The sequence below is a fragment of the Eptatretus burgeri genome, chromosome 6, assembly GCF_056783735.1.
Source record: "Eptatretus burgeri isolate ZD-2024b chromosome 6, Ebu_testis_v1, whole genome shotgun sequence".
Classification (NCBI taxonomy): domain Eukaryota; kingdom Metazoa; phylum Chordata; class Myxini; order Myxiniformes; family Myxinidae; genus Eptatretus; species Eptatretus burgeri.
This window is the reverse complement of record NC_140966.1, coordinates 33614058-33640325: the sequence shown is the minus strand read 5'-3', so window position 1 is coordinate 33640325 and position 26268 is coordinate 33614058. Positions and strand designations below refer to the sequence as shown.

Sequence of the window (26268 nt, the reverse complement as noted above, 5' to 3'; positions counted from 1 at the left end):
TTACTCCCCAGGCTCAAACACAGCAACATGTACAAGCGACTTCTTCGTGTAAATAACATTATATAAATAATATAACAAAGCAAAAACACAAAAGCAATATTTCACCAAAATGAGTCAGCACAATCTCTACACCTTCAAACCAGGCCAGCAGGCACAGTTTGTGGGCACATGACGTGTTGTCTCAAAAATGTGATGATCGACTTGATGGTGTATGAGCAATAAGGACCATGGCCACTAATTTACAACAAAGCATTGCATGGTCAATCTTGGAATATGATAAAAAAATTATGGTATTGAGATCTAATTGAGAAAAAGAGAAGGCTTACATGGTTTGGTCAAGTAGCCAGAAAGACAGAATGAGATCAATTCATTAAATGAGATGACAAGTAAGTTTTGAGGTAAATGGAAAAAGACCAAGACCAGGCCAAAGAAAGCTTGGCAGGAATGTGTGAACAAGGATATATAAAGATTTCGTCTGAAGATAGTAGATGCATATGAAAGGACCAAATAGAGATATTCCTAAGATAGGGGAAAGGTCATGAAATGAATGTGATGTTGTGATGATGTTTTGTATTTGTGTTTGCAGGCAGTGCCATCTTTCCTCCTTGGTCTGTTTGACATTGTTGACACTTCACAGAGCAGTCAGGAAAGGATAGTCATTTGTTTCTGGGTTTTTTGTTTCTTTTTTTTTTCTCTCTCTCTTTGTAATTTGGGGAGGGGTGGGGGTTGTAATTATAGTTGTTATTTGGTGGTTTATTTACTGCCCTTGTTGTTCATGACAAGTAATTCGACCCCTATCCCCCATGGCCTCACACCATCTATATCTTATCATTATTATGAGTATAGCCAGCCGCTATCACAATTGCATTCGGTTTCATTTTTTTACTGGAGTCCTCGCTCGCTGTCAATGTTGCATTTGGCCATGTGTTCCTGGCAGTTCTGGGGTTTAGAACTTTTTACTTCTTCTGCCTTATCTCCCTGACCCATGATTTTTGTTGAGTCTCTCAGTTACTGAGGAGTCAAGGCTCTTTTTGAAATCTAGGAAAAGGTCATGATGTGATGATGTACATATTTTATGCAATCAGCTACAATGATGTGAACATGTAAATAGCTTGCTTTGCTGACATTTGGGGTCATACCCTGCTTGTTTTGAATGGTTTGTGGATTTGGACCAAAGGTTAGCAAAACCGCATCATGCTGCAACAAAGGGGATTATGATTGGGATAGACCAGAGGCAGGGATATTACATTGTGCAGCCAAAATGATGTTGTGGATGCTGTCAGCTGGGCCATTTGATCACTGGGTGCACAGTGGAGTATGCACTCATTGCAGTCAACTGTGACATGGAAGGGAACGATGCACTACCTCGGGACAGTGGAACTTCTTTGTGGCAGGGACATGCATTCCGTTCCTGACTGCAGAGGTGGCAGTCTGAAGCCTTAAGAAGGAGGAAATTTGGGAGATAGGAGCAGGCCTTGATGTGGACTCATAAGTTGCAGGGCCCATGGGGATGGAAGTTTCAAAACTGAACTTCATGGATGAAGGACCTCCCTCAAGTGTAAGCTAATGTCTTGCATCAACAATGGCACTGTAGTCTTTCAGTGAGGATGAGAGTGATATGAAGCTTTCGTGTCAGTTGAGGAGAGCATTCATTTCATATGCAGCCTGTGGCTGCTAGTTACATTATTGCTGGGACTGCTCTAGCTTTATAGAAATCATTGCTCAGAAGCGAGTGTGCATACATCCAGGCCATTCTGCGATTGAATGGAAAACATGCATTCTCTGAATGGATGACGGTGAAAAACAGACAAAAGAAGAAGGGGAAAGCTCAGTTGGCAAGGGCACCTCATGAGGAAAGAACCCTTATAGCAATGTGTCCATAAAGTCAGAGCGGTTACTTGTGTCTTGTGGCCTATTTGAGAGGAAGGCTAAATTTTCTTGGGTGCAGGATCAGAAACAGCTGAGGGAAGTATGAGGCAGCCTTAGGGAAGAACCCCTAAAGTAGGAAGGGAGTAAAACCTCCTCTTCCTTTGCTTCACCTTCCCCATCTCGAGAACATCCGTGCCCTCTGAGGGCTGCAGAAACAATGGGGTTGATGTACACTTTTTTTCCTGAAAATCTGACCATATGTGTGATGAAGAGATTTATGAACCCAGAAGAAGAGGACAATTTGCTTTTTCTGGGGAAGAGTATGATTATTGAACATGGATGTCTAAGTTTAGTTCCACCCGTTTTGGACGAATGGCAAAGGAAATTTTCATGGTGACTCAGCATGTGCAGTCAAGAAGGGATGAGCCCTTTAAGTGCTTCTGACACTACCAGCATGTCTCCGCAGGTTTGTGTTTGGTGGTCATACCCATTTCACAAAGCTTGGTGCTCATACATTACTCATTTCACTCAGCTTAACATTGGTTGATGGAAGGAGAATCAATTGCAGGCTCAAGAGAAATGTTGTGTCTGAATTGTTGCAAAATTCTAATTGAGATATCGGCCTCTTGCAGAATGCCAAATTCTGCATGGGGAGTATCATGCTGTCAGCTGGGCCAATTGAGATTGGCATGCAGATTGACAGTATGGAGAGTTATTTTGGTCTGCAGATAATTCTAACAAAATTTCTGGTTTGAATTTCCTCATCCTGAGCCCAGAGATTTATGTTCTTAAGGCCCGGTCACACCTTGACGTTTTAGCCAGTGATGGCAACGTATTAAAATGTATGTAAAACGCTGGCTTACGTTGAACTTTTGATGTTTTTTTTTTAAAGATTCGGACGTATTCATAACGACTTGGTCTTATGTATAACACATTGGTAACGGAAACAGAACGTTTCGTTGTGTTATAGATAACTTATACCAACGAATGCTGAACCTGTTGTCGGCCTACACAATCGATGCCCAACGATAGTCTAACTTAGGCATAGCGCGTTGCACGCATCGCCGACGATGTCGTGACGTAGCCTATTAAAAGGCTGACGCACAACGATTCGAATCATAACTGCCGTAGAAATGGAAGTGACAACATCGCGGTCACACCTTGGCGATCTTGCCAGCGTATGCCGACCAAAGAAAAATGTGTCTAAAACGTTGGGGCACGTCAAATACGGTATGAGTAAGTTTGGTATACGTGAGTAGAACGCTAAAGTACGCTATCATACGTCGTAGTAAGTGGAGTACGTCAAGAAATTTTAAACATGTTCAAAATTTTACGACGTACTTGGCATATGACACACGTTCCGCATGCGATGGGGATAAGTTTTACACACGATATGCGGACGCTTACACACGTCCACAAAGGCTACTTATAAGCTACTCATAAGTCGAAAAACGTCGCGGTAATGTCTTTTTTACGCGAAACTTATTTCTAACTTATGTTTGACGTGCTTTGAACCAATTCTTTACGTAGTCCCAACACACATCGACGAATGTCGACGTATTCCAATGACGTCTTCCGGTCGACAAAAAAAAATAAATGAACGTGTTTCTAACTTACAACTGCCATATAAAGACGTGTTCCCAGCGATTTTGGGAATTGGTATATAAAAATGCTGCTCATAAAAGGGGAACCCAACAGTGTTTTTGAGTCCTTTTTGAGTCGATGTCCATGTCAGCAGTAACAGTATCAGTATTAGTATTAGTCTTAGTAGTAGTTTGTTCATGTTGGCAGTAGTAGGTGAGTGTGAGGGGAGGGTGTGGGTTATGATGGATCGTCCTTGCGTCCGCGTGTCCACGGGTAGGAGACATCTTTTCACCATTGTTCGAAGTTCTTCGCGGATAATTTTTTATGGGGCTTTTTCAACAATGAGCTATAGCTTGTTTTTACGAGTTAGGTCTATTCATAACGGGTTGGACAAATGCACAATGAACTAATAATGTGCATAGAGCGCGTTGATTACTTATAGATACGATATACCAACGAATAATTATCGTGAAGCCGGCGTTCACAAACTATGCCCAACGATAGCCTAACTTATCCATATCGTGCGGCAGTTTATCTTTGACGGTGACGTGGGGTTTGCTATTCATAGGCTGCCACTCAACGATTTAAATGGCTGCATCTCCACTATTGAAAGTAGACGCTTGCGCTCAACAATTGGATTTTTTTTTACACTCAACGACTTTTAAACGGTACCACTCAGCTATTTTCATTGTTTACAATGAACGATTTAAATTGCTGTCACTCGCCTTTGTTTTTTGACGCTGGGGTTTGGAAATTTGAAGCGTTTCTTCTGAACGTGTTAAAACGCTCAAACTCGACTATTTTAAATAGACGCTGCCGATGAACAATTGGAATCATAGCCAAGCTCGACATCGAAGTGTGAACATCCTCGTCATGCCGAAGAAAAGTTTGAAGAATGCTGCAAATAAGTGTCCTGGCCGTGGCCGTGGACGCTGACGCAAGGACGATCCATTATACCGACGTCTTTCAGCCTATGAGTAACTTAAAAGTAACGTCTGTCGACGTGTGGCAACGATCGCGTAACGTGCCAACAACACGTTAATCATAGGTTAGAAATAAGTTTCGGGTACGCTAAACATTACCTCGGCGTGTCTCAACTTATGATTAACTTACAAGTAGCATGTGTTGACGTCTGTCAACGATCGCAGACCGTGCATACAACTTGTGGCCAGCGTAGCAGAACGTGTGAGTCATACGCCGGCATACGTCGTGAAATTTCAAGCATGAAAAAATTTGAGGACAAGCAAAAAGTACAACGTTTAAAGCCAGTGTACAACGACGTATGGCAGTGTTTTTCAGCGTGTTCTCAATGTTATCAAAACTTACCCATAACATATTCAACGTGTGCCAGCGTTTTAGAAAAAAAAATCAAAAATCGGCATACGTTGGCTAAAACGTCAAGGTGTGACCGGGCCTTTAGTTTAGGCAAAGTTTTTTTTTCTGAGATGCTTACGCTCACTTGGGGTGGTTGTCTCTTCTAACACTGAATGTGGCCAATGTATATCATCTTCAGGTTTTAGAGGGAAAGTTGGTCCTCCACCACCAGTTGGTGCTCCTCCATAATTCTCAGACCATGGTTATTGTTGGGGAGAAGGGTGGTTATTGTAAATCTGGCTCTTTTTCCCTTGTCCAGTCAGCTCCACTCTTAATAAGATGATTAGGGATTTAATATAATAGGGAGAAAGTACATGGTGGTGGGGGGGGGGTGGGGGGAGTCATAATTTCAAATGGGTTGGTTTGACTTATCATAATCCAAATAGGATTGATTACTGCCCTTTGTCTCCAAATCTTGTGACTTCGTAACTTCCCCTTGTAGCCAAATTTTAGTCATCGCAGTTATTTGTCCCTCAGGATTAACACAGACCTATGTTTAAATGTCGGCATTGCTGAATTATGAGGTACCTCTTCCCATTCCGTTACCTGGTGGGAAGACGTGAAATGTAGGCCTGCAGGTTCCATCCATGCAGCTGAGTGTATGAGAGCTGTCGGAAAGTGTAGAAGGTTGGTGCCCATTCATGGCCATATTCAGCACTGGTAAACAGTGCTTGACAGTGGGATTGATATGTCCTCTAAGATTTGCCAAGCCCAAAATAGAATCTTGAATCTTCTTGAGAACAAGGCTAGAACCATCATCTTTCACAGCAGATTAGAGGTTTTAAGGAAAGTGAAAAATGTATCAGCTTTTTTTCCCCCAAGAGTGTGCCAGGAAGAAATACCTTTTGACCAGTTAAGGAAGATTGAGGTCAGATGGGTTTTTTTCATCAGAACTCTTTATTGAAAGCAATTGGGGGGGGGGGCTATCACCGGGCCATTGACCTGGGCCATTTGTGCGACGAGCCATTGACCTCAGCCAGATAGCTGCATAGCTTAATTGGGTCATTTGCTGAGAATTGGACAGTAGGAGCTTTGGGATGGGCTCTTGAACCTTGATGGATGATCATCTATATTTACAGATTTTGTAGCCAATAAAGCTTCAGAGGCTGCCCTCCCATTGGAGTTTTATTGGTCGTTCTGGTATATTTTTGGAGATTTTATTCAGGCAGTATGGGAGTTAGAGGCTTCTCTGGAGTTTCCAAAATTGATGCATCATCATCACCCTTTCACACAAAGGAAGTGATAGGGAAGACCTGCTCAACTGGCACCTGTTCAACTGGCAATGTGAGCCTGCAGGTGGATGATGACTCATTTTTTGTGACTGAATGTGATTGTCATGTGTAGCATGGTGGGTCATTGCAGTCATTTTAATTTAGCCTCATTTTCGAAAATGAACACTCCGAAGAGTGAGGTCATGCACTTTGGGTGGGGATCAATAGTTTAATACTCGGTGGAGATTTTTACATTTCCTTTTTGTATTGCTTAGTTATTTTCTTCCTGATATCAGCTATTAAATCAAAGCAAATTTCTCAGTCTGAGGTTGGCACAATCTCTTTGACACCATATTCTGCCACTTGTTTTGTGTAACTATGTAGGAGCAGCTCCGTACACTCACTGGGGACTTGGAATCATTGGTGCAGCGATTTCATGACTTTGAATCCAGCGTGTTTAGCAGGTTTGACTTGCAGACACACACTCGAGAGAGCCTATCTGAATGGACTGAAGCCATGCAGGTGAGTTTATTTTCCAGATTTGGGCCTTTATATTTTGACAGTTTACCGATTATTTTTTTTTCAAGTCAAAAAATGTTTTATGCTGCAAACATTTTATTTAAGACGAATCTAATCCAATATCTCATTGGAGGCTCAGGAATGGAGGCTCAGGAATGGAGGCTCAGAGAGTTAACGCAGCAGTTACGAAACAAAAGGGTTCCAATCAGGAAAATTGCTCAGAAATTTGGTCACATGGAATCATTTCCATCTTCTTTGTAGGTGACAATCAGCTTACTATGTATGCTCTCTAAAACGATGCATTCTCCAGATTGCACGACTTGATAGTTGTGTGACACCAGACTGTAGCTTTGGTCTGATCCAATTCTGCCAAGGATCAAATCTCAGACCAAGCAGTAAAGTGATGCTTCTCAACCAACAGAATAAATTAAAGGAATGTTTTGTTTGGTTCAATGCTGAATATGATCAGTAGGTAATATACAGAGTGGCCACAAAGTCCCTATGACGCAGTTATAATTTAGTTAGAATTTATCTGTATGCTTTTCTCCATTGTCCGCACAAATTTGTATTTTTCTCCACGCTCTTCTGGACATCATCTTCCATGTTGAGGGTTGGAGATCATAAAAGCAGCCCCTGACAGCTGTTTTGAGGTCTTCAACTGTTGTTAGACAGAGATGAGAAATTTCCTCTTTCACAATGCCCCAAAGCGAGTTCACATGTTGTTAAGTCCAGACTTTGAGGAGGCCACAATATCTCAGATCCACGTCCAATCTATCATCCACCGAATTTGTCATCGAGATATTCTCTAACTGTGAGAGCATAATGTGCTGGTGCACCATATTGTTACAGGACAGCTAAATATAGCCGATTGTTATTAGGATAGCTGATTCTTGACAGCTGAAGACCTTAAAACAGCTGTCAGGAGCTGCTTTTATGATCTCCAATCCTCATCATGGAAGATGTCATCCAGAAGAACATGGAGAAAAATTCAAATTTGTATGGAGAATGGAGGGAAGCATACAGATAAATTCCAACTAAATTCCAACTGTGTGCATAGGGACTTTGTAGCCACTCTGTACGTATGTCTCATCCATTGTAGTCCAATATCTCACCCACAAAAAATCTCATGCTCTATGAAATATATCACATAAACTCTCAGGGTAAAACAACAAACCATATACAAGACATTGTGGTGTAACAGTTAGAGCATATGCTCTGAGCCTGGGAAGTAGGTGGTTTGAAGATGGCCAAGTCAAACCCAAGACTTATAAAATGGTACATACTGCTTTCTTGCTTCTCACTCAGCATTTAGAAAGGATAGAGCACAGGCAAACAACCACAGGTTGACAATCACAGCCCAGGCTTGATTAGCCTAATTGCCTCCTCCTGTTTGAAGTTAGTTGTAAGGGAACTCTTTATTATTATTATTATTATTATTATTATTATTATTATTATTATTATTATTATTGTATCCTGCTATTAATTTGCAATTGGTCACGAGTTTTGACACTAATATAAATTTTGATTACGGACCCGAGGCATCAAAAAGCGACATGTATCGACCAAACAGTTTCAAATGGAGCACCGTGCCACCATTAAAGCATTTAAATTGCATCAGATGTGGCAATAAATGTGAATTGTTGAACCCAGCTTGCTGGCTCAACGACAGAAGATGCAACTTGCATTTTTGCTGTCTCCATCCCGACCCCGTTTAGAATCCCGTGCGGGCACATGCAACTTGCTGGTGTTCTCAATTGACAATTTGGGGGTGCTGTGGCTGTAAAACAGCAAACTCCAAATATAAATCATGTGGTTCTGGGTTTTTGTTTTTTTTTAACTATATTTTCCAAATCAAAACCATTTACAGTCCTGTAGATTATAGTGCTGTTTGGTTTAGATATCTCTTTTGATGACTTCAAAGAAATGTGTTTACAAAGCTCGAAATCTGTTTGCATTTGTACATGTGCAATGCATTTAGAAGTTATCTTTAGAATCACAAGATATGTTGGCAGACATACTTCCTTAAATTCAAGACATTTGTGTTTTTCCAGATTAGATGTGTTTTGTTTCACAGTACGAAGATTGCTTAACCATCCTGAGAAATACATTTAAGAGTGAAGAAGAATATGGCGGAGAAGGATATGTTTGTGCAGCAAACAACTTTGCGAACCTGAATGGATTTTAAAAAATCAATTTGCAAAGATAAGCACACATTATACAGGATGCGTCGTAGGTCACGTTACCCCGTATGGGTGTTACATGCATGCTCATATGTGGGGGAATATATGTGTAAGGAATGTATGTAGACACCCATATAGCTGTATTTATTAAGTACAGCAGTACTCCACATAGAGGGTTGACATGGGGAAAAAATGGCTGCCCATTCAAATGTGTACACAAGGATATGCTCATAAGCTTCTACAGAGTGAAGTCATAAGCATTTACAAGCCATAAATTTTGTTCTCGAGCATTTTCTGAAGTACTACGACTTAAAAAGACTCCAGAATACATCGTTTAAGTACCACATTGACAGATCGCTAAAATGCCAATTTGTACTTCTTCTTCTCCTTGTGATTCTTCCCCTCTCAAACCAATGTAAAACTGTAGCCCGACCTACCTCAATAACTGCTGAAGCTATGATGGTGATCCCAACGCGAGGAAGTTCCTTTGTCTCTGGGCTATTGTACGCAACCAAAAATACTAAATAAAAAAAGCATTAATCGTTTCATTAGGAAAAGAAATCGAACATAAATGTGAACTCAACCAAAGCATTCCAGGATTCTTTGGGGGAGTGGGGGGGGGGGGAGGGAAGGACAGTACCATTCTAAAAGCAATACATATCCAAACCATCCCCCAAATCAACTGAAACAAGTAGTAAACCAATTTAATAGCATTGATGGATTTAATTCATACCAAAATAGCACAATATGTAAACATTAAGCATTTTATTTTTGTTTGTAAAACGATAATCGCATAGTTTTACATATGCGGTAATCCACTTGGTGGAATGAACCAAAAGCCAAGCTTGAGGGGAGAAGGGTAGAATCTCTATACAGTCTACATATTAAAATGAAAAGCACAGTGAGGCGGTGAGGCCATGAAGCCGTCTGTCAATCCGTGAAGACTATATGCCTATTAATCACGTCCTATTAGAACGTTAATTGCAGACTCCGCAAATATCTATAAATCACGTACTGTTGGAATGGTCCTTTCACAGTGAAGCTGTGTAACTATCGGTATATGTCTATTAATTACGTACTGTTTGAACGTCAGTTGCATCCGAACTTCACACACATACGTCTATTAATTACGTACTACTGTAATGTATGTTTCGACACTTTAGACTGTTGAGACCCCTTCAACTGTTGAAGACCGTTAAGACCCTTAAAGACCCAAAAGACGACCCTAAGGACCCAAAAAGACCCCGAAGTCCTCAAACATGCAAAAGTCCCTGAAGACCCAAAAGACTGAGAAGATCCAAAAGTCCCCAAGGACCCAAAAGACCCAAATGTCATTGAGAACCCAAAAGTTACCAAGGACCCAAAAAACCAAAGACCCTGAAGACCCTCAAGACCCAAAAGTTCCCGAGGTCCCAAAAAACCCAAATACCCAGAAGACCCTGAAGACCCAAAAGACCCTGAAGACCCAAAAGTCACCGAGGACACAAGAGACCCCAAAGACACAGTCTCCGAGAACCCAAAAACATTCAGAACACCACAAGACCCAAAAAGATCCTGAGGACCCAAAAGACCCAGAAGACCCAAAAGTCCCTGAGGACCCAAAAATCACCAAAGACCCAAAAGACCCAGAGGACCAAAAAGACCCTGAGCACCCAAAAGACACCCAGGACCATTTAGACCCTTTACACCCTTCAGGCAGATGAGACAGCTTTGCCCCTTGACCACAGGCCACTAGGACCCTTTTATATTGCAAATAAATTTCAAATAAATATAATATCCCCAATATTACGAATAAATTTGTACAAAAGAAATGTTTGTATAATGATTGGTGTAAATCATGACAACACAGCAATGCAATATAAATCTGCAATAAAAAATTGCAGAAAAAAGAAAAAATATATTTAAAAAAAAAAGAAGCAAAAACTTAGAGGGATAAAATCTCAAAAAAACAACCAAATAAGGTAGGAATGACACCACATTTTGATGACACAATACAACACCGCAGTCCTCTTACGTATTACCATAATGACATATTTTGACATTTTACTTTGGTTGTGGGATTGTGATGGATGAGGAAGAACAATGAAGAAGAAGAAACACAATGAAGATTGGCACCACATTACAATGCCACCATTTGACACCACAATCCTCTTGTGGTTTAGCATCACAATATCTTTTGATGTTGTTCCATCACAATTCCAACAACAAAAGTAAAATGAATGAATGCAAAATGCTACATCTGGTGGAAACTGAGCACAGCTCACCACCCATCTAACACCATCCCTACCCTGGAGCATGGTGGTGGCAGCATCATGCTATGGCGATGCTTTTCAGTGGCAGGGACTGGGAGACTTGTAAGGATAGAGGGAACAATGAATGGAGCCAAAATACAGGCAAATCCTTGAGGAGAACCTTCTTCAGAGTGCAAAGACCTTCGGCTGTGGCGACGATTTACGTTCCAACAGGACAATGACTGCAAGCATACAGCGAAAGCAACACCGGAATGGCTTCAGAACAAGAACGTGAAAGTCCTTGAGTGGCCCAGCCAAAGCCCAGACTTGAATCCCATTGAAAATCTGTGGAAAGACTTGAAGATTGCTGTTCACCGACATTCCCCATCCAACTTGACCTAGCTTGAGCAAATCTTCAAGGAAGAATGGGACAAAATCCCAAAATCCAGATGTGCAAAGCTGATACAGACATACCCTCGAAGACTCGAAGCTGTAATCACTGTCAAAGGGGCTTCTGCAATGTATTGACTCAGGGGGCTGAATACTTATGTAAATTAGATATTTCTGCATTTCATTTTAAATTGATTTGTAAAAATTTCTAAAAACATGTTTTCACTTTGTGATCATGGGGTATTTTGTGTACATCGGTGACAAAAAAAATTAAATTTAATCCATTTTAAATTGAGGTTGTAACACACCAAAATGTGTAAAAAGTCAAGTGGTCTGAATACTTTCTGAAGGCACTGTATATCCACTGCGACCGCTCGCTTGTATTAACAAGAAATGATAGGAACTCAACACCTCTTAGTTTCCTCCATGGAGATTTATTGTATTTCCTGCATTACCGTGAGTCCGATTTTCATCTGGGAACACAACAATTATGGTTAACCATTTTGAGATGGATATGGGCAATGCAACCACAATAATCCATCAATGATGGAGCAGGTGGCGGTGAACAGTTTTGACTGTAAGGAAAATATGCCAAATCATATGTGCACCCACCAGTTTGCAATAATCCAGAACTACAAATGAAAATGACATGCCCTGTATGACCCAGTGCTTTACATACATCTACAACGCTGATTGCTCAGAGATTTACTTTTTGAAATGTGTAAGCACTGTGTTGCCGGAAGTGGCAGCAAATCTTCAGATCAAGAGTTCTGTTTCATTACATTTTCTAATGAGATTACGCAGAGTAATCGCATGCATTTCATGGTGCAAAGGAGAACTCAGGCCTAATTTTGGGTTGATCAGTAAAACAATATAAATAACACCAGGCAGTAATTTTAAAAGAATACGGTTTCAGGATTCATTAGTGGGGAGATAGTGTGTAACTCCTGTTAAGTTGTAGTTTTTACTTATGTTTATGAAATGTCTGAGGCTCATAGAGGAGCTTGTACATATATAACATCGAGTCCTCTGACAGGAGTGAGATTTACCAATCTAACGAGCTGTCTCCATTGATAAAGTCTTGTTCTCTATTTTTTATAAGAATCTATAAGTTTAATTTTCCCTCTTGTCGTTAAAACACTTCGCAAACCAAAAATAACCCCTGGCTATCCAAATCGATAATAGATTCATGCAATTACAAAAACTGTTGGTACAAACTTTTTCTGCACAACCGAACATCAGCAAACGAACACAAATACAAGGATTCCCACAATCGGCTCACTGCAATTATCCATTCTTCAAAGAAAAACTATGATGCTAAAAAGTTATTCTGATGATTCTGATGTACCATACTCTGTTACAGAGTGGAGCAGTGTCTTGGCAAGGATTATACTGGATGGTTTGCTATTGCTTTCCTAGTAGTAGTTAGGGCAGGGATATTTTTGAGATTGGCCATGGTGCCAACAATGGTTCACCTACTCTTCATGAAGGACACCATGGGAACTTTAATGTCCACCAATGAATGCTGGGAGACAAGGCACCCAGTTAACGTCCATCCAAGGGACAGCAGACACATTGATGATTCACCATGCCTGTGAAACACCAAGATGACAGTTTGTAGCTGGGTTGGGATTCAAACCCAGGCGAGACAGCTTCGAGGCAAGTGTGCATTCATCTCGGACATCCTATCAGTCCCCTTTATTTATCGACCTCTTGCCTTAATCTTCAATCTTTCTTTCCTTAGTGGATCTATCCCTTCTCATCTTAAGGTTGCAAAAGTCATTCCCATCTTCAAATCTGGCGATTAAACGTAAAATTCACAATTACTGACTTTTCTTGTTTTTCTAAAATCTTAGAAAGATTTGTTTATAACTGTCTTTCCAAATTCATCTCCAAATGCAACCTTCTTTATGACCAACAGTTAGGCTTTAGATCTAAACATTCTATTGACATGGCTCTTGTGCAAGTAGTGGATAAACTCACTGATGTGATTTGTAACAAAATATCTACCGCTAGCATTTTAATTGATCTGTTGAAAGCCTTTGACACAATTGGCAATGGTATTCTATTATCTAAGCTTGAATTTTATGTTTTATGCTATTAGGGGTATAGCTTTACAATGGTTCGCTTATCTCAGTAACGCTCAACGAATTTATGACTGTTAATAACTGTGATTCCAACTGAAAAGCCGTTCTACTCGGACATGGTGTTCCACGGGGTTCTTCCCTTAGTCCTCTCCTTTTTCTACTGATTGTTCATGACTTACATTCTTCTTCTTTCCTTTTACAATTTATATCACTTGCGTGTAATTCCAGGATTATATACTCCACTTCAAATTACGATTCCTTAGTCGGTATCTTAAACTCCAAACTAAATAAGTAGACCAAGAGCAAGGACCTGAGAAAAATGAAATCTACAGAAAAGGTTTGACTTGATAGGGTGTTAGAATAGACCCTCTGGAACACCCCCAGGTAGTATGTAGTTTCAAATTGTAGTATCATTAAAATTCTACAGGCCACTATGCATGCCAAGGGTCCGTCATTGCGGACCGCTAAAATTTAGTGGGGAGAGGTAATGTACATCTGAATATCTTTGTCCAGGCTCAACCAATTTCAATATTGAGGTGTCATTGGCTTTGTATTATATAGTTATCTGGCAGAATATATACAACAATGTTAATATTCATTGGATTATACAACCACTTGAGGTAAAAATCACAAACATTAAATATTCTGACTGTTTTACTTGCGAGGCTCTCAAATGGAGATACATCAGAACATTAGGTTACATTTACTTGTCAATGCATCATAAAGGAAAGACATACTCCCCACATATCACAAATTAATATCCCTCAGTGGTCATGGGCAATTTAGGCCCTTGCTCATCCTTCAGAGTAAACCACCCTGTCAAGTCAAACCTTTTCTGGAGTGGGTGTTGAGTGATTTCATTTTTCTCAGGTCCTTGCTGCTGGAATAGCAACAAAATATACATTTTTCTGTTTTACTCCATCTTTAGGGTTTCTATGAATTTATTATGACTGGATAATTTGAAAAATAATGTTTAAAAATGCCATGTTTATGATAAAGCTAGAAAAAACATGCTCTGCATTAACATTGGTGCTTTTTTGTGTCATTCCAGATTGAACATCTGAAAGAATCCCATTTGCTAACTGAAACAATGGCCAGTCCAGAGAGTAAGAAGGTCTTGGATCTGCTACCTGCAAAAAGAAAGAAGCTGACAAACTTTCACAAGTGCATAATTTGTTAGATGGATTCAAACGAGACTGAGAAAAGCCAGAGGTACTTCCATACAAACACTTGTTGCAGCACTTGAACTCCAAGGAGATGAAGTGTACGAGTATCTGAAATCAGATCTGGACAGTTTGTCAGGTGCTCATGTTAAATGGCACTCAAATTATTCCGAAATATGGACAAGCAAGTCAAACCTGCATTATATGCACAGGAGAAGATCTAACTCCTCATCGACACCATCAGAAATATCAATAACATTGGCACACAGTCTGAAGAAAGTTCGACAGAGACCTCCAGGGTATCCAAGTCCCACCCTGTCAACATCCACTGATTGGACGATGTGCCTCTTCTGCAAGAGGAAAACACAAAGGGTAAAGGAGATTACCATGGTCATAACTTTCCAAGCCCGTAAAACAATTGTGCAAACAGCAACCGCAAAGGGTGATGAGGACATGCGGTGGATTGCTGGTGCTGTCAGTAATGATCTAGTCACAGCCAAAGCAAGATATTACAGAGCTGGCCATGCCTCATACACCAGTAAGGCTAATTTATAGTCTGATGGCTTCCATGAAGGGAGACAAGAAACTTGTTATGATACAGCATTCAAAAATTGGCTGAAGATATCTCTGCTGACCTGCATGGTGGAAAGGCCTTTGACATGTCAATGTTGCTCGACAGATGCAAGGATTTTCTGCATGGACAACGAGTGACAGTCAAAAGCTACACTACTCAGTCGATGACATTGTCGACTAATCAGCTATATGCTCACATTTAGTCTGAACTTATGTACTCAAGCTCCAGATATGCATCCCTTCAAGATGTCATCAACTCAGCCTACCAGTCTAACACTGCAACAGCCATAGTTGTACCGCAAGAACAACTCCCAACTGTGATGGATGACTGTGACAGAGTATCGCTACTCTACCGCTCTGTTAAATTCATCAAGTCAGAGATCAATGACTGCCCAGGCATATCAGTCTGGCCACCTAGTATCATGGAACTAACCCTGACAAAATCAAAGTCTGTAATACGAGACAGTGGACAAAACTCGACCAAACTGCCCTCACTGATAGAGGACCAGTGTTGTGGCATTGTTTGTCTTCTTTCCATCAAGAGTTTCTTCATTAATGTCATTATTGTCTCCTGTCAGCTGGACAAAGATGCCAGGGGAGATGCTTGATGGCAACACCACCCCAAAGAAGTCACTCTTGGCGAGGATATCCTTTGCAAGGCTTGTGTCCTTTTCCTCTACATCATACTAGGAGCCACAGTGGCGCATTCTGTTGAGAATGGTAACGAGCTGCTTTGACCTCGTCATATGGTGAACTGCAATTCCCAGGGTCACATTCTTTGGCATGGTGGTTCTCGCATGAGTCACACAGTGTACAACATCCTGAGCCAGCCTCAGAACATGTCTTCATCTGGGAAGTTGCAACACTCTTGCGATGAAAACTCATCCTTACTTTTCTTTTCTGGTTTGGCAATAACCGAGTGTAGTGGCCAGTAAAGATTGCCCGGTATCACAGATTTTGATTTTGGCAGGGTTAGATCCATAGTACTGGGTGGCCAGACTGATATGCCTTGGAAGTCATTGATCTCTGACTTGGTGAATTTGACAGAGTGGTACAGCAGCGTTACTCTGTCAGTCATCCATCAAAGTTGGGGGCTGTTCTATCAGTATCCTCATGACTGTTGCACTGGCAGGTAAACAGAGTTAATGACATATTGAAGGGATATGGAGCTTGAGTACAGAAGCTCAAACTTAAGCCGCTGTCACACCTTGACGTTTTAGCCAGCGTATGGCAACGTATCAAAATGTATGTAAAACGCTGGCGTACGCTGAACTATTGATGTTTTTTCCAGTTTTGGGCGTATTCATAACGAGTTGGACGTATGCATAACGTATTAGTAACGTACACAGAACGTTTCGATAACATATAGATAACTTATGCCAACGAATGCTTAGCGTGTTGGCGGCGTTCACAACCTATGCCCAACTATAGTCTAGCTTATGCATAGCGCGGCAGCATATCGCCGACGATCACGTGGCGTAGTCTATTAAAAGGCTGCGGCTCGACGATTCAAATCATAACCGCACTAGACATTGAAGTGTGAAGCCGCTGTCACACCTTGACGTTTTAGCCAGCGTATGCCGACGTATGAAAAATTTGCCCAATACGCTGGCACACGGTGAATACGTTATGGGTAAGTTTTGTATACGTTAAGAGCACGCTGAAACACACTGGCATACGTCGTAGTACGCCGAGTACGTCGAAAATTTTAAGCATGCTGAAAATTTTTCGACGTATGCCAGCGTATGACGCACACATTCCGCATACGCTGGCCATAAGTTGTAGGCACGTCATGCGATCGTTGACACACGTCGACACACGTTACTTGCAAGTTACTCATAAGTCGAAACATGTCGAGGTATTTTTTAGCGTACCCGAAACTTAATTCTAACCTATGAGTAACGTGCTATGAACCTATGTGTAACGTATCTCCAACGCATATTGACGTATGTAGATGTATTTGACGTCTTCCGGACGACCATAGAACTTACTGAACGTGTTACTAACTTACAGTAGTGTTGGGCACACATCGACTTTTTCTCTGTTGTCCCGTTGAAAGGAGTGTTTTTTATGGCCATTTTTGCACGCTGATCACGAATCCGTTGAAATTTTTGTCCGAGGATGATGTCTTAGGTTGGTAAAATGCAAAAAATCAAAATGGCCACCAATTTTTTTTTTTTTTGTATACCTTGTCGAGGCTCGTATGAGAGCGAACACACAACTCACAGCAAGGGGGCATGAGACAAGAGGGGCGGGAGTGGGAGGGACAAAACAGTGGGGAACAGACACATTAGGTGAACTGTGGAAGGGAGAGGGATGGGGATGGGATGGGGAACATGGCGAAGAGAATATGGACATTACAGGGACTTTCAGGAAGGAAAGCAGGGGAAATGAAGGAAGTGGGCTTGGGTGGATTATCGGGGGTCGAAAAGATTGAGGATTTGGATGGGGGATGATAAGAGGTGGTGGTAAACAGCTGTTTTGAAAGCCTGGAGGGAAGAATGGTAATGAATAGAGTGAGGAAGTTTATTCCAAAGGCGGGAAAAAAGAGGAATGAAAGAGTGAAGATGAGCAGTGATTTGTGATTTTGGTAGTTTTACCAGAAGGGGGTTGTTGGCGGACCTTGAGCGCCCTGTGGGAATGTGGTGGGGACAAATCGCAGAGAGAGCAGGGGGGGGGGAGCAAGGCTGGAGAGGAGTCGGTAGAAGACAGAAAGACCACCGACCAACCTACGGTGATTGAGTGAGAGGCCCAAAGACTCAGCTTCATTGCGGGAGATGTCGATGATCCTAAATGCCCTGGTTTCGACAGTGTGAAGCCGGAAAGGTGGGAGGCAGGAGCACCAGCCCAGAGGGGAGAGAAGTACTCCATCAGGCTACGGACAAAAGCTTTGTAAGTGGTCAGGAGCTCAAGAGGGCCGAGGAAGGACTTTGCACGACGGAGGATTCCCAATCGGCGACTGGCTTTTGAGGCGAGGTTGGAAATGTGACTTTCCCAGGAAAGGTCATGGCAGATAGTGAGACCCAGAAGCTTGAAAGAAAAGGCTTCTTCCAGAGGATTGTTGAGAAAGTGGATGGAGGGGTTTTTTCGAAACGGTCCTTTTGAAAAGACATAGTGAGAGTGTGAGATTTGTCCGGATTGAAAGACATGTTCCACGTGTTGGACCAGTTTGTGATTTTATCCAGATCTGCAGTGAGCGAAGAAGCTGCTGCTTGCTGGTCTGAGGGATGACAGATGGTACGGCAGAGGGTGGAGTCGTCGGCAAAGAGAAATAGAGGATTTTCCAGAGAGTCGGAGAGATCATTGATGAAAACCAGAAAAAGAACATTGCCCAGAACGCTACCTTGAGGAACTCCAGCCTGCACAGGAAGAGGGGATGAAAGAACTCCATTTAGGGCCACACGTTGACTGCGACAGGAGAGGAAGTCTGCGAGCCATGAGTGGCGATGGCCTTGAATACCATGGAAAGAGAGTTTGGTGAGTAGTGTAGGGTGCCAGACTGGACTTCCGGTTCTGGGTTTGGAGTGACGAGAGGTCTCCTTAGGGGCCCTCTGCTGACGTTCTCAAAGTTAAGTTTCCGGTCGTTATCTGTCCCGTTTTAACTGTGTAATTTTCTCACCTGTGTGTCCCTAGTTCGGTTTTGTTTCAAAAATTGTGCTATTTTGTGAGTAATTTTCTCAACGTTCTTACCGAGTGTTTGAGGCCGAGGCCTTGGCCTTGGCCTACGCTTGAGGCCGACCGGTTCCACTCGGTGATCGATCGTTTTTTTTATGTTTGTTTGTTTTTTCTCCCCATTACCTTCAATTTCTATCCTCCACATTACCTTCAATTTTCATCCTCCCCACTTTCCTAACATCCCCCATTCTCCCAACTAATCTCTTTCTTATCTCAAAAAAATAAAAAAAATACCCAACAACAACAACAACATGCTGACCTTCTCCGGATTCTGCTTCTTCTTCTTCCTCTTATCTTCCTCCTCGTCTTCTTCCTCAATTTTTTTCTACACTTCCATGACCTAATCTGTTGAAAACTCTCTCAAACATTAATATTAACAACAAAAACGATCTCATAATGCTTCATCTTCCTATCTCATACATGTGGTACTCTTTACTGTTTCATAATGCACTACTCTTCTGCTATTTTAACAGACTGCTCTCATTTCGAGCTCTCCTTCATTCCTTGCCTAAAAAATCAAACTATTACAGCGCTTCTTCTCTCCATTCTCTGAATTCGCCTTCATTGCATCCATCAAGAATTGTGTTAAATCACATCTCTGACCTCAAACTTTTAAAAACCACAGTTTGCTATGAATGTTCGCTTTCCATCAACCATTCTTTTTTTCCAACTTCAGTGCCAACTCACCGCCCTCAACCCTCACTCTCACTCTCAAAGCAACCATCCCACTCTTCTCCCTCCAAGCCTCCCTCTCACCTCTCTCAAAAATTCCCCCCTCACCTCTCTCCCACCTTTCATCCCCCTCACTCATCCTTCTCAAAGTTGCCCCCCCTCTCATCCACCAAGCTGCCTCCCTCCACTGCCCTCTCACCTCCATCTCTTCACTCAGGTCAGGTATGGGAGCATGTGCCAGAACAGCACGTCGCTGCGTCCACTTTCCGCCGGTACTCCAGGGGCCTCCGTCTGGCCATCCCCCAGGCAGATGCCAGGCCCATCCCCATCTCCTTGAGATGATGGTCAACCTGTTGCAACCATGAGGCACGTGGTCGACCCACTGGCCTCCTCCACTCATGAGACTCCCTCGCTGAGAGAATCTGGTGAGCAGGATCAGAGTCAGGAAAACGAGCCACATGTCCATACAGCCGCAACTGACGCTCACGGACTATGCAGGTAACAAATCTCATCCGAGTCTCTCTCAGCAACCGCTCGTTGGACACAAAATCCGACCAGCGATAGCCAAGGATTCTCCGAAGAGACCTGGTACCAAAGGAATTAAGTCTCCGTCTCAGATCCTTGGTCAGAGTCCAAGTCTCGCACCCATAGAGCAAGACTGGAAGTACCAAGGACCTGAAGACTCGGACTTTCGTCCTCCCGCACAGGTACCGGCAGCGCCACACCCCATGATCCAGTGAATCCATGACTCCCCAGGCCCGACCCAGACGTCTATTGACCTCTGACTCACAGCCAGCAGAGACATGAATATCACTGCCAAGGTAAGTGAATCTCTCCACGACCTCAACATCCTCACCACAAACAGACACAGACAGGACAGCAGCATCCAAGATGTCACCGAAAGCCTGGATCTTAGTTTTGACCCAAGTAACCCGTAATCCCAAAGGCTCCGACTCCTCATTCAGCACCTCGAGGGCCCCCAAGAGGATGTCTAAAGTCTCCGCAAAGATGACTGCATCATCTGCAAAGTCAAGGTCCGAGATCTTGACATTCCCAAATGACGCACCGCAACTTGATCTCTCCGACATCCTCCCTAGAATCCAGTCCATGCAAGTGCTGAAAAGTGTGGGGGCAAGTACACATCCCTGACGAACTTCAGTAACAACTGGAAATAAGTCAGAGATGGTACCACCACACTTCACAGCACTCTCAGTACCAGAGTAGAGTTCAGACATCAGATCGATCAGTTTTGGTGGCACCCCACGAAGACCAAGAATCCTCCAGAGGACATCCCGATTCACTGAATCGAACGCTTTACAGAGATCAACATAGGCTGCAAGCAGCCCCTGCCGAAACTCTCGCCTGCGTTCGGTGAGGACACGAAGTGCAAGGATACGGTCAATCGTTGACCTCTTTGGTGTAAAGCCTGACTGCTCTGGACGCTGGTGCTCAAGCAGATGGTGGCGAACCCTATCGAGAATTATCCGAGCAAAGACCTTGCCTGGCACTGAGAGCAGCGTCACCCCTCGGTCGTTGTTGCAGTCTTGGCGATCACCCTTCCCTTTCCAGAGAGGGACAACAAGGCCTCTCTTCCAGTCAGTTGGGATGATGCCTGTGTTCCAGGCAGAGCACAAAACTGCATGCAACGACACGAGTGCAGCATTTCCACCAGCCTTGAGAAGTTCGGCATGGATGCCACAGATCCCTGGAGCTTTGCCCCGTTTCAACTGGTTCACCGCAGCCCGTGTTTCCACAAGCGTAGGTGGACCACAGTTGATTCGAGGGTCAGCAACAGGGATTGTAACACCCTTGACGTCCAACTCGACAGTTGGGGGATCAGCCTGGTACAACCGCTCAAAGTAACCGGCCCAGCGGGCCTTCACTTCAGACTCCTCTGTCAAGAGCCTACCACTCTCTGCTCGAACTGTAGTGCTCCGAGGGATAGGCTTGGATGAACGTAATGCGCGAATTCCCCTGTAAGCGGGACGAGAATCACCTGTCCACAGGTGATGCTCTACCCCCTCACAGATTCCTCGCACATAGGCCTCCTTGTCCACCCTCAGTGCACGTACAGTTTTACGCCTCAGCTCCCTGAACACCTCAGCTCTGCCATTCAGCCTGGCCCTGCGACTCTGGTCAATGGTATCCAGTGTCCCTTGAGAGACAAAATTCTTCTTTGCCCTGCGGTGAGCTCCAAGGCATCCACCGGCAACATCAAGGACGGTGATCTTGAAGGCGCTCCACAACTCTTCAGGACCCCCCAAAGCACCCAGACCCCCCAACTGTCCACTCAGCCTGTTCGCAAACTCCTCAGCTACTCTCTCATCCCTGAGCTTGGCAACATCCAGCCTAGGCTGGGATGGTACCATTCTCCAGGATTTAAGGTGCAGCTTTAGAGTTGCTACAACAAGCCTGTGGTCAGTATTGAGGAACTGAGCACTCCGGTAGACCCTGCAGTTCTGGATCATCCTCCAACGACCGTCAATGAGGACATGGTCAATCTCCTTTGCCACACCGCCGGCGTTGGAATACCAAGTCCAGCGATGAGCTTGTGGGCGCTGAAACCATGAACCAGCCACCCTAAGTCCATGACTTCCTGCAAAGTCAAGGAACTTAGTGCCATTCTGGTTCATAGTTCCTGACCCATGGGGACCAACACACAACTCATAACCATCCCTATCAGTTCCAGTCGATGCATTGAAATCCCCCAAGACTAGAAGTGTATCTCGTCTGGGGCACTGATCAACCACAGACTCGAGTGTGGCGTAGAATGCATCCTTCACGGTGAGATCACTCGCCTCAGTCGGAGCATAAACAGAGACCAGGGAAATGACACCTAAGGAGTGACGAATCCTTAATCTCATAATACGCTCGTTGACCGGTGTTACCTCTTATCATTGGGGTCAGCTTATTGGACACAGCTACAGCAACTCCTTGGGTATGGTAACCATCAGAGCGACCAGACCAATAGTAGGTGTAACCACCCACCATTATCTCGCCGCAATCCGGTCTCCAAACCTCAGAGAGAGCTGCAATCCCGATGTCCAAACGCTTGAGCTCAGATGATAACAGAGACAGGTGATCATCATCTCTTAGGGATAGGACATTCCAGGCACCCACCCGAAGGGACCGCCTCAGGTTAACCCAAGGAGACCGCCGTCTGGTGGACGACACCTCAGCACCACTCCGACACACTCTCCCGCAATCTGACCCAGGGATGTTACCCCGTGGTTTCCCTCCTATCAAAGATTGGGGGTCCCGAAGGCTTTGCCCCAATCCCGTCATCCGGTGAGCTGCCCTGCGAAGGGAAGCTGCACAGGAGGTACTCCCACGGAGTGGGTTTTCAGATTCTTCACTCCACCTCCTCAAATCCTCAACTTCCTTCTTCCTTGTCTCTTGTCCCCCCTCTCCCCCAACACCACAGAGCCTTTTCTCCTCCTCATTCGGCCCCCTCCCCTAGCTATTCTGCAATACCCCACACTCTTTCAACAACTCTCCTTACCTCCCCCCCTCCACGCTTGTCCTACCCTCCCCCTCCCCCTCCACCTCCTGCACCCAAAGCCTCCTCCCCTACCTCTTCATTAAAAGTGTGGACCTCAAATATCCGGGGCCTTCGCTCAAACCTTTCAGATCTTTCCATACAGGTTGCCACTGACAAACCAGACATAATCTGCCTAACAGAAACTTTCCTCTCCCAAGACGTGTCTGACTCCCAAGTATCTCTCCCCAGTTACTCCCTCCTCCGGTATGACAGACCTGAGCCTCGTCCTGGTGGAGGAGTTGATCTCTTCATCAAAGACTCTATTCCTCACTCTCCATGTACTGCCCTCACTCCCCCACACCCCAGGAATACCTCTGTCTACAGCTTCTCTCCACTCCCACCTCATGTTTATATGTGTACTGTACCGTCCACCGAACAGTGATGACTCCATCTACACCTCACTATCCAAAAACATGGACCATCTTCTATCTTTTCATCCAAACTCTCTCTTCCTCTTTTGTGGTGACTTCAATTGTCATCACGCCAGTTGGCTAGGTGTGGGTACCTCTCTCACCTGTCATGGCACCTCAGCAAAAGCTTTTTGCGACTCATTAGGACTGACTCAATCAGTCAACTTCCCGACCCGGATCTCAACCAATGGTACTCCATCTCTTCTGGATCTGATTTTGACAAATTTCCCTGACAATATCTGCTGCTCTTCTTTCGCTCCAAGCAGTTCTTCTGACCACGTCGTTGTCAAAGTGGACATCTCTCTGGCTATTATCAGAGAACCACCTCACCGCCGTCGAGTCTGGCATTTCACTCAAGCCGACTGGCAGGGTCTCCGAGCAGCCATCAAACTTACAGACTGGTCTCCTATCACTACTTTCTCAAACATCAACTCATTCTGGGAATTCTTTCAAAGAAACTTGCTCTCCCTCATGCAAAGATTTATCCCCTCTCGTGTTCAGTTGTCTTACCCTTCCTCCCGCCCTTGGTTTACTGAAGCTTGTGGCGAGGCAGTTGTCCTGAAACAACTTGCGTTTGTCTCATGGAAAGCAAACCCAACTCAGGGCAATCTCCCTCAGTTCACTCTTACTAGGGCATGTAATAATATTACATGCCCAAGTAAGCCAAAATTATCAAATTTTACCTGAAAAGTGGGTAAATTTGGTGCCATTTTGATTTTTTGCGTTTTACCAACCTAAGACGGTTGGGCACACATCGATTTTTTCTCTGTTGTCCCGTTGAAAGGAGTGTTTTTTTTATGGCCATTTTTCACGCTGATCACGAATCCGTTGAAATTTTTGACCGAGGATGATGTCTTACTAAGATTATCTCCTCGGAGTTCCCATGCTGCAACAAGTGTTTGTATGGAGGTCTTAAGGCCTAGTCACACCTTGACGTTTTAGCCAGCGTATGCCGATTTTTGGAAAATTTGTGTAAAACGCTGGTACACATCGAATACGTTATGGGTAAGTTTTGATAACATTGAGAGCACGCTGAAAAACACTGCCATAAGTCGTAGTACGCTGACTTTAAACGTTGAACTTTTGGGTTTTCCTCGAATTTTTTCATGCTTGAAATTTTACGTATGCCGGCGTATGACTCACACGTTCCGCTACGCTGGCCATAAGTTGTAGGCACGTTATGCGATCGTTGACACACGTTGAAACACGTTACTTGTAAGTTACTCATAAGTCGAAACACGTGGAGGTAATGTTTAGCGTACCCGAAACTTATTTCTAACCGATGAGTAACGTTTTGTAAGCACGCTACACGAACGTTGTTCACACTTTGCAACACGTTACTTGAAAGTAATACTACTACTACTACCAACATCGACATCAGTAAATTCTCTCGAACTACTATTACTACTACTAATAACAACGACATCACTAAATTCTCTCGAACTACTACTACTACCAACATCAACATGACTAAATTCTCTCGAACTACTACTACTACTACTACTACTACTACTACTACTACTACTAACATCGCCATCACTAAATTCTCGCGAACTACTACGACTACTACTAATAACATCGACATCACTAAATTCATTCGAACTACTACTACGACCAACATCGACATCACTAAATTCTCTCGAACTACTACTACTACTACTACTACTACTACTACTACTACTACTACTACTACTACTACTACTAACATCGACATCACTAAATTCTCGTGAACTACTACGACTACTACTAATAACATCGACATCACTAAATTCTCTCGAACTACTACTACTACTACTACTACTACTACTACGACTGCTACTGCCACTGCTTCTGACATTGACATCTACTCAACAAGGAGTCTGGAACACTGATGGGTTCCTCTTGTGAAGCCCATTTGTATATACCAATTCCCATAAACGCTGCCAATACGCCATTATACGGTAGCTGTAAGTTAGAAACACGTTCAGTTAGTTCTGTGGTCGTCCGAAAGACGTCAATCAAATTTGTCTGCATACGCCAATGTGCATTTGAGATACATTACACAGAGGTTCAAAGCACGCTACTCATAGGTTCAAAGCACGCTACTAATAGGTTAAAAGCATGTTACTCGGCTAAAAATTAAGTTTCAGGTATGGTAAACATTACCTCGACGTGTTTCGACTTACGAGTAACTTTCAAGTAACGTGTGGCCGAGGTGTGTAAACGATTGTGGAGCGTGCTGAGAACTTATGCCAGCGTCTGCGGAACTTGTGAGCCATACGTCGAGTACGTCGTAAAATTTTCAGCATGCTTGAAATTTCACGACATACTAGACGTACCACGTAATATACCAGCGTACTTCATTGTTTTTCATCGTGCTCCTAACGTATACACAACTTACCCATACCGTATTCGACGTGTCCCAGCGTTTTAGACATTTTTCATAGGTCGGCATACGCTGGCTAAATCGTCAAGGTGTGACTGCGATGTTGACACTTCCAATTTTCAGGCGGTTATGATTTAAATCTGCGTGCGGGAGGTTTTTAACAGAGAACGCCACGAGTTCGTCGGCGATACGTGCAGTGCACTATGACTAAGTTAAACTATCGTTGGGCATAGGTTGTGAACGCCGACAACAGGCTCAGCATTCGTTGGTATAAGTTTTCTTTAACACAACGAAACGTTCTGTGCCGGTTACTAATACGTTATGCATACGACCAACACGTTATGAATACGACCAAAACTTTAAAAAAAACCCCAAAACTTCAGCGTACGCCAACGTTTTATGTGCATTTTTATACGTTGCCATT

The 26268-nt window shown here is 43.5% G+C and overlaps 1 protein-coding gene across 1 annotated transcript in view; it reads left to right on the top strand.

The window, feature by feature from the left end:
- The window catches only part of LOC147024520 (olfactomedin-like protein 3A), a 59784-nt gene that overhangs the window by 13600 nt on the left and 19916 nt on the right, over positions 1 to 26268 (top strand). Inside the window, exon 2 of the mRNA XM_085884526.1 lies at positions 6423 to 6560. Coding sequence (XP_085740652.1) covers positions 6423 to 6560 — 138 coding nt within the window. The remainder of the gene's footprint in view (positions 1 to 6422; positions 6561 to 26268) is intronic.